The 14831-nt window shown below is 55.6% G+C and overlaps 1 protein-coding gene across 1 annotated transcript in view; it reads right to left on the bottom strand.

Annotated features, from left to right (window-relative positions):
• Positions 1 to 14831, bottom strand: part of DNAH9 (dynein axonemal heavy chain 9) — a 243779-nt gene that overhangs the window by 103194 nt on the left and 125754 nt on the right. Inside the window, exons 47-50 of the mRNA XM_054394050.1 lie at positions 11802 to 11963; positions 7628 to 7861; positions 4774 to 5034; positions 869 to 1294 (exon numbers count right to left, since the gene is read on the bottom strand). Of these exons, the coding sequence (XP_054250025.1) occupies positions 869 to 1294; positions 4774 to 5034; positions 7628 to 7861; positions 11802 to 11963 (1083 nt within the window). The remainder of the gene's footprint in view (positions 1 to 868; positions 1295 to 4773; positions 5035 to 7627; positions 7862 to 11801; positions 11964 to 14831) is intronic.

Here is a 14831-nt window from a genome sequence, read left to right as displayed (position 1 = left end):
TCTTGGTCTCTTCCAGCTAGAATGTTGCTGTGATCCTACGATTCCATTGCCCCAAAGGGACTAACCTCAGCCAGCACTCTGCTACCACACTGCAGAGGAGCTGCAGCACTCCAGACACAGCTCTTAGAGTAGCCTGCAGGGGAGCTTCTGAGTGAGTCTCTGCTCAGCTGGGGTAATGGTTGGACTTGATGAGTTTAAAGGCCTCTTCCAACAAAGATGATTCTGTCATTCTAGACACTGATAAAAGGCTTAGAAAAGACTTCAATGTATCAACCCTGCCCTAGAATCACAGAATGTTAAGGGTTGGAAGGGACCTCTGGAGATCTTCCAGTCCAACCTCCCTGCCAGAGCAGGACCACCCAGGACAGGGCACACAGGAACACATCCAGGTGGGTTTGGAAAGTCTCCACACCAGGAGACTCCACAACCTCTCTGGGAAGCCTGCTCCAGGCTCCAGCAGCCTCACAACAAAGTTTCTCCTCATGTTGAGGTGGAACCTCCTGGGTTCCAGTTTGTGTCCATTGCTCCTTGTCCTATCACAGGATACCACTGACAAGAGCCTGGTCCCTTCTGTTTCCCCACACCTTTCAGAGATTTATTAATATTAATTAATAATTATGTATTAGTAAATATTAATGTTTTAATTAATAATTAATATGAATGAGGTCCCCTCTGGGGCTGCTCTTCTCCATGCTCAGCACCCCCAGGGCTCTCAGCTGTTGCTGCTCACACAGAGGTTCCAGCCCCTCTGGATCCCCACTGCCCCCTTCAAAGCACAGCAGCACAGGGGAGCAGCTTCCCCCAGAGCAGAGGACTTCTCCCCAGGGGGTGCCCGGCAGGCTGGATGCCCCCCAAGAGCAGCACTTACAGCGATTTTGGCCTTGATACTGGCCAGCTTGTCCTGGGCAGCTGCCAGCTCGGCGTTGGCGGCGCTGAGCGCCTGGCGCTTGGGCTGCACCTGGCGGTGGAGCTGGTGGAAGCGGAAGATGTTCAGCACCCAGGAGCAGAGCCCTGCCGCCGCCAGCGACTTGGTGCTGACCAGCTCGGGGCTGAACTGGGGGTCTTGCAGGTAGGGCTGGAGGGCTCGCAGGCAGTTCTCGTGGATGTTCTCCTTGTCGAAGCGCAGCAGGGACTCCAGGAAGCTGTCCAGCCTGCCCATGGCGCCCTTGGCTGCCTTCCAGCTCCGGTCCCTGGGCACCTTGCCCGCAGGGGCCAGCAGCACCATCACGGCCGCCAGGACGTTGCTGACAGCTGGTGGGGGGGACCCGAAGGACCTCAGCTCCGTCAGGTTCTTCTGCAAAGGGGACAAGGAGGGGGTTAGACCAACAGCAGTGGGCTTGCTCTGTGTGCTGCTGCTCATGGGCACAGGCCCCCAGGCCATCAGGATGAGAAAATGGCTTTGGCTGGGCCTGAGCATCACTGCTGCTCTGTCACCAACCTGCTCCTCACAGCCCATGGCACCAGCACAGCACAGTGGCCTCCCTTTGCTCCCACCTTTCCCTGCCAGCTCTGCTGCCTTGAAGGTGAGAATAAGGAAAAAGGAAACATTTCTGTGGCATCTGTGACCAAGAAGTCCAAAGGCATCCTGGCCTGAAGCAGCAATGGTGCGGCCAGCAGTGACCATGCCCCTGAAATGGGCACTGGAGAGGCCACAACTCCAATCCTGGAGTCAGTTTTCGGACCCGCACTCCAAGCAGGACATTGAAGGCTGGAGCAGGTCCAGAGAAGGGCAACAAAGCTGGAGAAGGGTCTGGAGAACAGGGCTGGGGAGGAGCAGCTGAGGGAGCTGGGGGTGTTTAGTGTGGAGAAGAGGAGGCTGGAGTGAGGCTTCTCCCAGGTAACAAGTGACAGGATGAGAGGAAACAGCCTCAAGTTATACCAGAGGAGGTTTAGGTTTGGATATGAGGATTAACTTCTTCCCCAAAAGAGTTGTCAAGGCCTAGCCCAGGCGCAGGCCTCCACCAGGGCAGTGGTGGAGTCCCCATCCCTGGAGGGGTTTCATAGCCCTGGAGATGTGGTGCTGAGGGCCATGGGGATATTCCTGATATCCAGGGGATACTCCTTGCAGGCATGAGAAGTTCACAGCTTTTGAGTCTGTCTCTGTCTTCTGCCCACTCTAAGCTGAGCAAACACTGGGCAGCACTGCCCCAGAACTTCACTCCTCCCCAAGAGGGCACAGACTGACCACTGCCTGCAGGCCAGCTCCTGAGAGTGCTTTGTGCCAAGCTCAGGGAGGGGAGATTGAGACTGAAGATGAGGAAGAAGTTGTTGAGAGTGAGGGCGGAGAGAGACTGGCACAGGTTGCCCAGGGAGGCTGTGGCTGTGCCCTGCCTGGAGGTGTTCCAGGCCAGGCTGGATGAGGCCTTGAGCAGCCTGGGCTGGTGGGAGGTGTCCCTGCCCATGGCAGGGGGTTGGAACTGGATGAGCTTTGAGGTCCCTTCCAACCCAACCCGTTCTGTGCTGCTATGCTGCTATGAAACAGAGACCTACTGGCAGGGGAGGGCAGCCCCAGAACTATCCTCTTTCCATTCCCCCCTCCCCAGAAGGGGATGTCCATGCATCCACCCTGGCTGAGCCCCTGGCAGCTGACTCGGTACTTATTGCTGTGCTCCACAGACAGCTTCTGCTACTGCCATTAATGCTGCCTCTGCCAGTGCTCTCCAAACAGCACCACTGAGGTGACTGGGGAGAAACCAGACCTGCAGACAGAACTGCTGCTGCTTATTCATTTCAGCAAGCAGGGCAAGCTCCCTGATGTGTCTCTGATCAGCAGCTAAGGGAGGTCAGCCCTTCCTGTGCTCTGCTATCAGCACTTTACAGCTCCCTGGAGTAAATCCCAGCAGCTCTCTCATCTTCACCTAATGAGAAATTCTACAGCTCCACCACAAACCCCAAACTAAGGAAGAGACAAAAATCTTCCCTTTGAAGAGTTCCTTCCCTTGCAGGAACAACAGACAAAACAACCTGCAGCAAAGCCACAGGTCCTGACAGCTTGGCAAACAAAACACATCCCTGACCATGGACTCACAGCATGGGGGGGGTTGGAAGGGACCTTCAGAGACCTTTGAGTCCAACCCCCTACCAGAGCAGGGTCACCCAGGGCAGGGTCACACAGGAACACATGCAGGTGGCTTTGGAAAGTCTCCACAGAAGAAGACTCCACAACCTCTCTGGGCAGCCTGTTCCAGGCCTCCAGCACCCTCACAACAAAGAACTTTCTCCTCCTGTTCAGGTGGAACCTCCTGGGTTCCAGGTTGTGTCCATTGCCTCTCATCCTGTGAGAGTATACCAGTGACAAGAGCCTGGCCCCTGATGGCTCAGAGTTGCCTCCTGTCCTTCAGCAGGGCTGTGACCTACACTTTAGTAAAGCTTTTGACACTTTCCTCAGCATTCTCCTGGATGCTTATGGCTTGGGACACAACAACCTCCTGCAACACTGCAGGCTGGGGTCAGAGTGGCTGGAAACTGCCCACTGGGAAAAGACCTGGGGGTGCTGGTCAACAGCCAGGGGGTGCCCAGGTGGCCAACAAGGTTACAAGCAGCCTGGCCTGGAGCAGCAACAGTGTGGGCAGCAGGAGTAGGACAGGGATTGTGACTCTGGACTGGGCACTGGTGAGGCCTCACCACGAATGTTGTGCTCAGTTTTGGGCCCCCCACCTCAAGGACATTGAGGAGCTGGAGCAGGTCCAGAGAAGGACAACAAAGCTGCCCTAGAGCAGCTTCTAGGGTCTAGAGCACAGATTTTGGGAGGAGCAGCTGAGGGAGCTGGGGATGTTCAGTGTGGAGAAGAGGAGGCTGAGGGAGACCTCATTGCTCTCTAGAGCTCCTGAGAGGAGGCTGGAGCCAGGTGGGGGTTAGGCTCTGCTCCCAGATAACAAATGATAGGACAGAGGAAATGGCCTCAAGTTGCACCCTCAGAGAATTATCTTGGACATGAGGAACAATTTCTTTCCCAAAAGGGTTGCCAAGCCCTGGCCCAGGCTGCACAGGGCAGTGCTGGAGTTCTCATCCTTGGTGGGATGGAAGAGTCAAGCAGATGTGGTCCTGAGGGCCATGGTTTAGCACCAGACTTGGCAGAGTTAGAGAATGGTTGGACTTGATCTGAAAGGGCTTTTCCAGCCCAGGATCCTCTCAGGCCATGGCTCTCTGGCAGTGTCTCTCACTGAAGCAAAGGGATGCTCAGGTTTCACCCACCCCAACCATCTGCTGTCACCAGCTCCCTGCCACAGGCCCCTCAGGACAGCTGAGTGCCACTCACCCTGGGAACACCTGCAGCCTCTCCTGCCTCTCCTTCTACAGCTTTGTTCCTGCAGCTCAGGGGTGACAGCCTCAGACAAGCCTGGAGCAGTCCCTGGCCTGTGCCCATGCCCTGGAGCCCTCCACCCTGCCTGTCCTCCTCCAGGCTGGCACAGGTCTGGGAATAGGGAGCAGGACAGAGGAACAGCACTGCTGACCCCTCTGAGACTCTCCTCCCTGGGTCCTGAGCAAGGGAGACAGTAAGGTGACCTCCCATTCCCAGTGGGACAGGATGAGGAGCAGTGCAGTGTACAGGAAGCAGCCACTGCCAGCTCCTCCTGCTCCCCAGGGGCATGAGGAAAGGGGAACTTGATACAGCCTTGTGGCTGCTCCCAGCAACACCAGGGACCAAGGATGTGCCAGATGGGAAGAAGCTGAAGGAAGGTCAATACAATGCCCCCCAAACTTGGGCCATGGCACAGCATCCCCACACTGCAGGAGGGAGCTGGGGGATTCCCAAAGGAACCTTCACTCTACCTTGTTGAGGGTGTTCAGTGCTTCCTGGGCAGCTGCCAGGGCAGGCTCAGCTTTGGCCAGGTCCTCCTCACAGTCCTTCTGCTTCTGCTCCACCTCCTGGGTGATAAGTGCCACCTTCTGCTCCTCCTCATCAGCCACTGCCTTTTCCTTGCTCACTTTCTCTGTCTCCACCCCCACCACCTGGATCAGTTTGTCAGCATCTTCATTCTTCTGCTTCAGCTCCACCTCCTGCACTGCCAGCTTGGCCTTCAGCTCCTCCACCTAGAGGGAGGAAACAGATGGACAGGCACCAGCCTGCTCCCTGCCCTGCCCCCCAGCAGGGGCTTGCTCTGGAGCGGTGCTGAGTGGTGCCCAGCACCGTGGAGGGGCTGTGTGCACAGCAAGCACTGTCCTGGCACACAGAAAGCTGTTGCTCTGCATTGCTCCTGGATGCCTGGGTCCCAGTTGTGTCACCAGGCCTGTGCCATGGTCCATGCACCAGAGCACTCTGCCAGCAGTGAGGAACACAGCCCCAGCAGGAACTGCTGCTGAGGAGCTTCTCCCACCTCTGCTGACTGGGTGGAGGTGCCAGGGCACCACAGCTGGTGCTTGGAGCAGGACCCAATGAGAAGCAGGTGCAGGCTTTCATTTCAGGTGTTCCTGGGATGTGTTTTGTGCAGCCAGGAGCCTCTCCACAGACCAGGAGCCTCAGCTGGCACTTGCAGGAAGCTTCTCTCATTACAGAATCAAACTCACTCAGCTGTGAACATGAGATCTGATCCTCCAGCCCTGCTGAAGGAGGTGTGGATGTGCCATGCTCAGATGTTTTGTGGTGGAGATGATTTGCTACAACTCACAGCATTCCTGCATGGTAGGGGTTGGAAGGGAGCTCATCCAGTGACCTAAGGCAGGTCACACAGGAACACATCCAGACAGGGCTGGAAAGTCTCCAGGGAAGGAGACTTCACAACTTCTCTGGGCAGCCTGCTCCAGGCCTCCAGCACCCTCACAACAAACAACTTTCTCGTCATGTCAAGGTGGAACCAGTGCCCCTTGTCCTATCACAGGACACCACTGACAAGAGCCTGGCCCCTTCTGCCCCTTCTGCCTGCCCCCCACCCTCCAGATATTTGTAACCATTGATCAGATCTCCTCTCAGCCTTTTCTTCTCCAGACTAAATGAAGAATTAAATTTCTGAATTAAGAAGAATTATTAAAGACCAGACAACCTGGAGGGCAGGGTCCCAGCAGACTGCATGATCTGATTGTCCCTTCCTTGCTTCAGGAACACAAAACACAACCCAAAGGTCAGCAATACACTGACAGAGGACCCAAAGATGCAATAGCAACCAAAGTCATCTCTCCATGACTCAGTGATTGGCTCTGAACACTGTGCTGACCTCTTTAGAGCCATCATCCCTCTGAAAAACAAGTGACTCATCCCACACTAGCCCAGGTTATTTCCTAAGGACTGGAAGCTGGCTGCTGCTGGTCCAAGTGCTGAGGACAGCCACTGGCTTCAGGGGCAGGCACAGAAGGTGATGGAAAACATCTCTTGAGAAGAGCTGGGCAGATCTAGGGGGGCACCAGGCAGGCTGGGGAGGGACGAGGGACTGTTCAGAAGGGGCTGTGGGGATAGGACCAGGGGCAATGGTTTGAAACTGGAGCAGGGCAGAGTTAGGTTGGACATCAGGAGGAAGTTCTGCACAGTGAGGGTGAGGAGACAGTGGAACAGGCTGCACAGGGAGGTGGTGGAGGCCCCAGCACTGGAGATCACAGTAACAGAGAATGTTAGGGGTTAGAAGGGACCTCAGAAAGTCACTGAGGACAAACCCCCTGGCAGAGCAGCACCACTTACATCAGATCACACAGGAACACACCTGGGGTGGGGGGAGGAGTTTGAATGTCTGCAGAGAAGGAGACTTGATGTGACCCTAAGCAGTCTGCTCTAGTTGGGTGTCCCTGCTGACTGCAGGGGGGGTTGGACAAGATGACCTTGGAGGGTCCCTTCCAACCCAATGCAATCTGTGAAGCTCTGATTTTATGTCCAAATCTGACACTTGCAAGCACCTGTACACAGCCTGGAGATCATAGAATCACAGAATGGGTTGGATTGGAAGGGACCTTCAAGCTCACCCAGGTACATCCCCCTGCCATGGGCAGGGACACCTCCCACCAGCACAGCTTGCTCAAGGCCTCATCCAGCCTGGCCTTCAACACCTCCAGGCAGGGGACAGCCACAGCCTCCCTGGGCAACCTGTGCCAGTCTCTCCCCACCCTCACTCTCAACAATTTCTTCCTCCTCTCCACTCTCAATCTCCCCTCTCCCAGCTCAAAGCCATTGTCCCTCATCCTGGCACTCCCAGCCCTTGTCCAAAGTCCCTCCCCAGCTCTCCTGGAGCCCTTCAGCTACTGGAAGGCTGCTCTGAGGTCTCCCTGGAGCCTTCTCTTCTCCAGGCTGAACAGCCCCAACTCTCCCAGCCTGGCCCCACAGCAGAGCTTCTCCAGCCCCCTGATCATCTTTGTGGCCTCCTCTGGAGCCTCTCCAGCAGCTCCAGGTCCTTCTTGTGCTGGGGGCCCCAGAGCTGGAGGCAGTGCTGCAGGTGGGGTGTGAGCAGAGCAGAGCAGAGGGGCAGAATCCCCTCCCTGTGCTGCTGCTCTCCCTGCTCTGGATGCAGCTCAGCACACAGCTGGCTCTGGGCTGCCAGGGACCATTGCTGGCTCCTGGGGACTTTGTCACCAACTGACACCCCCAAGGCCTTTCCTCAAGGCTACCCTCAAGCCATGAAAGTTCTCCTTAGAACCAGGACCCAGAGATGTCCCCAACAGCCAAAGAAGTCAACTCAGGGGTGCTGGGCCCTGAGGGGTTGCTCACCTGAGCAGAGGTGCTGTTCAGCTTCTCCAGGCCATTCTCCAGCCTCTCCATTTTTTCTTTCAAGTCCTTGCCCTTTTTCCTCAGCAAATTCTGGTAGAGTTTGATTTGCTCCAGGAAGGACTTGGGGGTGGTGTAGTTGTATCGCCGCTCGTGGCTCAGGTAGAGCCGGGAGGCCTGGTTGACACTGGTGTGCACATGGGCCATGAATTTGCTGATGGAGCTCTTCAGGGAATCCTAGAGGAAGAAGGAGAAGCCAAGGAGAGACTGCTTTAAAAAGGACAGCTCCATCTAACACAGAGCTGGGCTGGAGAGCAAGGAATTTATTAACTTTTTCACAGAATCACAGAATCAGTCAGGGTTGGAAGGGTCCACAAGGATCATCCAGTTCCAACCCCCCTGCCATGGGCAGGGACACCTCACACTGGATCAGGCTGGCCAGAGCCTCATCCAGCCTGGCCTTAAACACCTCCAGGGATGGGGCCCCAACCACCTCCCTGCACAACCCATTCCAGGCTCTCACCACTCTCATGGGGAAGAACTTCTTCCTCATGTCCAGCCTGAATCTCCCCACTTCCAGCTTTGTTCCATTCCCCCCAGTCCTGTCACTACCTGATAGCCTAAAAAGTCCCTCCCCAGCTTTCTTGGAGCCCCCTTCAGATACTGGAAGGCCACAAGAAGGTCACCTTGGAGCCTTCTTTTCTCCAGACTGAACATCCCCAACTCTCTCAGTCTGTCCTCACAGGAGAGGTGCTCCAGCTCTCTGCTCATCCTCGTCGTTCTTTGTTCTGCTGCAGCTAAATGCAGACTGCAGCCCTCAGCTGATTCCTTTTCATTTGTTATCTCTGCAAGAACTTTGTCTGCCTGTGTGCTTAATACCTCTCTTGATATCTTTTTATCTCATACTTTATCTGATTCCAAGCAATTTTCAGCTCTCCAAGGTCTCACCCTTTGAGGCAGGAATGTGGCCTTTTCCTCTCCACAAACCAGGGGAGGCACACACTGAGCCAAAGAAGCACTGAAGGCATTATTCTTCCACAATCCAGCCCACAAAATCTAAATAAATGGAACTGGATCCTTCCCAGCCCAGCAGGAGGTTGATAGCAAGAAGAAGGCTACAAAAAAGTTGGGGAGGGACTTTGGACAAGGGCTGGGAGTGCCAGGATGAGGGACAGTGGCTTTGAGATGGGAGAGGGGAGATTGAGAGTGGAGATGAGGAAGCAATTGTTGAGAGTGAGGGTGGGCAGAGACTGGCACAGGTTGCCCAGGGAGGCTGTGGCTGTCCCCTGCCTGGAGGTGTTGAAGGCCAGGCTGGATGAGGCCTTGAGCAAGCTGTGCTGGTGGGAGGTGTCCCTGCCCATGGCAGGAGGCTGTCCCTTCCAACCCAACCTGTTCTATGATCAGGGAGGATTTGACCTATTTTTGCCCATGACAATCACAGAGTCTCACCCATGACAGAAGAGCAACGGGCAGGTGCCCTGCAAAAACCACACTGGTCAGGTTCTTTTCTGCACCCATTTCTCTGCTGCCTCTTTGACCTGACCCCAGCAGCACTGGTGCCAGTGATGTCATCAGTGCGCTCAGGGGCTGGCTTCCACAGTGGTTTGTGCCTCTCTGTCTCTATTCCACGGCATTATTCTACTCTCCATCCAAGCTTGGGGCAGTTTCTCTCCCACCCCATCAATATCTCTCCCTTCTTCCCTTTCTCTTCCCATTGGGAAGAAGAGGGCTTCAGGGAGAGCCTCTGTCATACCTCTGCAGGTGAGCCAAGCCCTGAGCCATGGCAGCCCAGGACCTGCTGGCAAGGAGGAGCTCACCTCCATGGCCTCTGACTCACCTCCATGGTCTCTGACTCACCCACAGGACCTCTGACTCACCCACAGGACCTCTGACTCACCTCCATGGCCTCTGACTCACCTCCATGGCCTCTGACTCACCTCCATGGTCTCTGACTCACCCACAGGACCTCTGACTCACCCACAGGACCTCTGACTCACCTCCATGGCCTCTGACTCACCTCCATGGCCTCTGACTCACCTCCATGGTCTCTGACTCACCTCCATGGCCTCTGACTCACCCACAGGACCTCTGAGTCACCTCCATGACCTCTGAGTCACCTCCATGGCCTCTGACACACCTCCATGGCCTCTGACTCACCTACATGACCTCTGAGTCACCTCCATGGCCTCTGACACACCTCCATGGCCTCTGACTCACCTCCATGGTCTCTGACTCACCTCCATGGCCTCTGACTCACCCACAGGACCTCTGACTCACCCACAGGACCTCTGACTTACCTCCATGGCCTCTGACTCACCCACAGGACCTCTGACTCACCTCCATGACCTCTGACTCACCTCCATGGCCTCTGACTCACCCACAGGACCTCTGACTCACCTCCATGGCCTCTGACTCACCTCCATGGCCTCTGACTCACCTCCATGGCCTCTGAGTCACCTCCATGACCTCTGACTCACCTCCATGACCTCTGACTCACCTCCATGGCCTCTGACTCACCTCCATGGCCTCTGACTCACTTCCATGACCTCTGACTCACCTACATGACCTCTGAGTCACCTCCATGACCTCTGACTCACCTCCATGACCTCTGACTCACCTCCATGGCCTCTGAGTCACCTCCATGGCCTCTGACTCACCTCCATGACCTCTGACTCACCTCCATGACCTCTGACTCACCTCCATGGCCTCTGAGTCACCTCCATGGCCTCTGACTCACCTCCATGACCTCTGACTCACCTCCATGGCCTCTGACTCTCCTCCATGTCCTCTGAGTCACCTCCATGGCCTCTGACTCACCTCCATGACCTCTGACTCACCTCCATGGCCTCTGACTCACCTCCATGACCTCTGACTCACCTCCATGGCCTCTGACACACCTCCATGGCCTCTGACACACCTCCATGACCTCTGACTCACCTCCATGACCTCTGACTCACCTCCATGACCTCTGACTCACCTCCATGGCCTCTGACTCACCTCCATGGCCTCTGACTCACCTCCATGGCCTCTGACACACCTCCATGGCCTCTGACTCACCTACATGACCTCTGACTCACCTCCATGGCCTCTGACTCACCTCCATGACCTCTGAGTCACCTCCATGACCTCTGACTCACCTCCATGACCTCTGACTCACCTCCATGGTCTCGGACTCACCCCCAGGACCTCTGACTCACCTCCATGACCTCTGAGTCACCTCCATGGCCTCTGACTCACCTCCATGGCCTCTGACTCACCTCCATGACCTCTGACTCATCTCCATGGCCTCTGACTCATCTCCATGGCCTCTGACTCACCTCCATGGCCTCTGACTCACCTACATGACCTCTGACTCACCTCCAAGACCTCTGACTCACCTCCATGGTCTCTGACTCACCTACATGACCTCTGACTCACCTCCAAGACCTCTGACTCACCTACATGGTCTCTGACTCACCTCCATGGCCTCTGACTCACCTCCAAGACCTCTGACTCACCTCCATGACCTCTGACTCACCTCCATGGGCTCTGACTCACCTCCAAGACCTCTGACTCACCTACATGACCTTTGACTCACCTTCATGGTCTCTGACTCACCTCCATGGTCTCTGACTCACCTCCATGACCTCTGACTCACCTCCATGGTCTCTGACTCACCTCCATGACCTCTGACTCACCTCCATGGTCTTGGAATCACCTCCATGACCTCTGACTCACCTCCATGGCCTCTGACTCACCTCCATGGTCTCTGACTCACCTCCATGACCTCTGACTCACCTCCATGGCCTCTGACTCACCTCCATGACCTCTGAGTCACCTCCATGACCTCTGACTCACCTCCATGACCTCTGACTCACCTACATGACCTCTGAGTCACCTCCATGACCTCTGACTCACCTCCATGACCTCTGACTCACCTACATGACCTCTGAGTCACCTCCATGACCTCTGACTCACCTCCATGACCTCTGACTCACCTACATGACCTCTGAGTCACCTCCATGACCTCTGACTCACCTCCATGGTCTCGGACTCACCTCCAAGACCTCTGACTCACCTACATGGTCTCTGACTCACCTCCATGGCCTCTGACTCACCTACATGACCTTTGACTCACCTTCATGGTCTCTGACTCACCTCCATGGTCTCTGACTCACCTCCAAGACCTCTGACTCACCTCCACAGCCTCTGTCTCCCTCAGGAACCGGAGGCTGACGGACTCGAGTGCCTCCCATGGCCACTCCTGGAACCAGTCCACAGCCAGGCAGCTGCTGATGGCAGGGAACCTCCTGCTGCGGACTCGCAGCTTGCTGCCCACTGGAGAGAAGCACAGAGCCACCTGAGGGGGCGCAGAGGGGAGGAGGTTAAACCAGGACAGGAGTGGGGTCTAACCACACAGCGCAGCCTGGACTCTCCCAGCCACTCCCAATGGGAGATCTCCCACCACCAGCGAAGGACACAACAGCCTGTACCCTCTAGTCCTTGCACTGCAGCCAGCAAGGAGGGCATGGAGAAGGCCTAATGCAGGAGCTAACACAGCTTTTCTCTGGTGTGAATCCAAGCCTGGGTTCCAGCACTGCCATTGTCAGAATCAGAACCTGGCACTCACTGAAGACTGCTCAGGGTTTAATAAAACCTCTTGACACAAAGCTTCACCCAGCAGGGATCTGGCATCCAGATTCCACTGGTGCAACCACGAATCAAAGTTAATGGATCTAAAGTCTCCTGTCAGGACCTCAAGCCCACCTAGAAAGACATCATTGAAAAGGGCTGAGGTGGCTCAAACTCAAAACCTGTTTTTAGCTTAATGAGAAATTATTTAGAGAAACCTCAAGCCAGAGCAGAAGGGTAGAAAGCCAGGAAGGGACTTTGGACAAGGGCTGGGAGTGCCAGGATGAGGGACAATGGCTTTGAGCTGGGAGAAAGGAGACTGAGTGGAGAGGAGGAAGAAATTGTTGACAGTGAGGCTGGGGAGAGACTGGCACAGGTTGCCCAGGGAGGCTGTGGCTGTCCCCTGCCTGGAGGTGTTCCAGGCCAGGCTGGATGAGGCCTTGAGCAAGCTGGGCTGGTGGGAGGTGTCCCTGCCCATGGCAGGGGGTTGGAGCTGGATGAGCTTTGAGGTCCTTCCAATCCAGCCCATTCCGTGAATCTATTCCATGAACTTATGAAGTTGTCACTACCCAATGAAGCAGCAACACCTGAGCAAGGGCAGGAAGCATCACATCTTGCTCCCTGCATCCTCTCTCTCCCACTTGTTAGCCCTGCTGGGCCTGCAGAGCCTTGCAAATGTCCTGGGGCAGCTGCTGTCAGCTCCAACGCCTCTGTAAGGTGCCACCAAGCCCCACCACAAGCTCAGATGTAGTTCTCAGAAGCTGCTGAATCCAGCCTGTCACAAACCTATTTTCATTTCCATTTCAGAAGAGGCAGCTGAACTTAGAGCTTCTGCCCCTCTGCCATGGCCACCCTGTGCTCACACACAGGGCATCCTACAAACCCTTCCTACCCTTCCAGCAGGAGCCCTGGGCACCTCTGTGTGGCAGCCTCAGGACCAGGCCTCAGGAAGCTCTCCATCTGCATAGCTCCTTCTGCACCTATGCTGCCTCTTGAGACCCCGAGGCAGAAGCTGTGTTGGTGCTGTGCTGGGCCAAGCTGCACTCCTGTGCTGTTCCCAGAGGTGCAGCATGCCCTGGATCCGCCACAGCTTGATCAGCTCTCTGCACAGTGTCTGATGCCAGCATAAGCACTGGGGCCAATAACCAGCACTGCCCACCTGACCCCAGCCATCTGCTGCAGCAAGTCGTTAGGCAAAAGGGCAGACAAGGAGAAGGGACCAGCCTGGAGTACATCACATCCTCACTGCCCTTCCACTGCACCTCCACAGCTCAGCAGGGACAGATCTAGGGACTGACACCAGGCAGAAGACAACCAAGGTGCTGGAAGAGCTACTCATAAGAAATTCCCCTCTGCATGGAGAAAGGGCAGATAGGGCAGGACTGGATGCTCTGTCCTTGGGCATCTATCCTGTGGCATGGTCCCCCCTCAAAAATCAACTCTTGAGCAGTCCCCCTCCCTAAACATGACCCTCCATGTACCTGCCTACACCAACAGGGAACCTGAGTGAGCAGGTCCCACCAACACACAGCCAGCAGTGGGTAAGGAGGAGAGGCTTTCACTGAGCAAGCAGCAAATCTCCACTTGTTGCCCACTTTACATCCCTGCTCTGGCACCACAGCACCAGGGAAGGGTCTCATGCCTTCTGCCCTGTATTTTCTCCATGTACCTGGGAAACCCTGAAACTGTTTTGGGATCTTAGGACATATCCATAAGGTCTTTGTGTGTCTATGGCCAGCAGTGGGGGAAATCCTGTTGTAGAAACACAGAGTCATAGAAGTGATGAGGTTGGAAGAGACCTTTGAGATCATCCAGCCATTGTGTCCCACTCAGCTCCCAGCACTTTGTTTTTAAGATGATGAGATTTGAATTCTTCTGGTTATGGATTTTCAACACCATGAAGATCCCCTGTAAAATGTTTCCAAGCAGTAAAACCTAATCCTGACACAGTCCAGTGGAACCCCTCAGCAGGGTCTGCAAAATGGAAAGGTAAAGGTTGGTCCTGCTCAACTTTTCCAAGAGAAAATGCTCATAGAATCACAGAATGGGTTGGGTTGGAAGGGACCTTCAAGAGCATCCAGCTCCAACCTCCCACCAGCACAGCTTGCTCAAGGCCTCATCCAGCCTGGCCTTGAACACCTCCAGGCAGGGCACAGCCACAGCCTCCCTGGGCAACCTGTGCCAGTCTCTCCCCAGCCTCACTGCCAACAATTTCTTCCTCCTCTCCACTCTCCATCTCCCCTCTCCCAGCTCAAAGCCATTGTCCCTCATCCTGGCACTCCCAGCCCTTGTCCAAAGTCCCTCCCCAGCTCTCCTGGAGCCCTTCAGCTACTGGAAGGCTGCTCTGAGGTCTCCCTGGAGCCTTCTCTTCTCCAGCCTGAACAGCCCTAACTCTCCCAGCCTGTGCCCACAGCAGAGCTTCTCCAGCCCTCTGATCATCCTCATGGCCTCCCCTGGAGCCTTCTCAGCCCAAGCAGGGGTGACACAGAGCACTGCCTACACTGTAGTCCTGCTCATGGAAACAACCCCAGTTCATGTGGGCAACAGGCAGAAAAACCTTGCAGGCTGCAGTCTGACCTCCCTACAAGGTGGCCCA

The sequence above is a fragment of the Indicator indicator genome, chromosome 29, assembly GCF_027791375.1.
Source record: "Indicator indicator isolate 239-I01 chromosome 29, UM_Iind_1.1, whole genome shotgun sequence".
Taxonomy (NCBI): domain Eukaryota; kingdom Metazoa; phylum Chordata; class Aves; order Piciformes; family Indicatoridae; genus Indicator; species Indicator indicator.
This window is presented reverse-complemented; position numbering and strand designations above follow the sequence as displayed.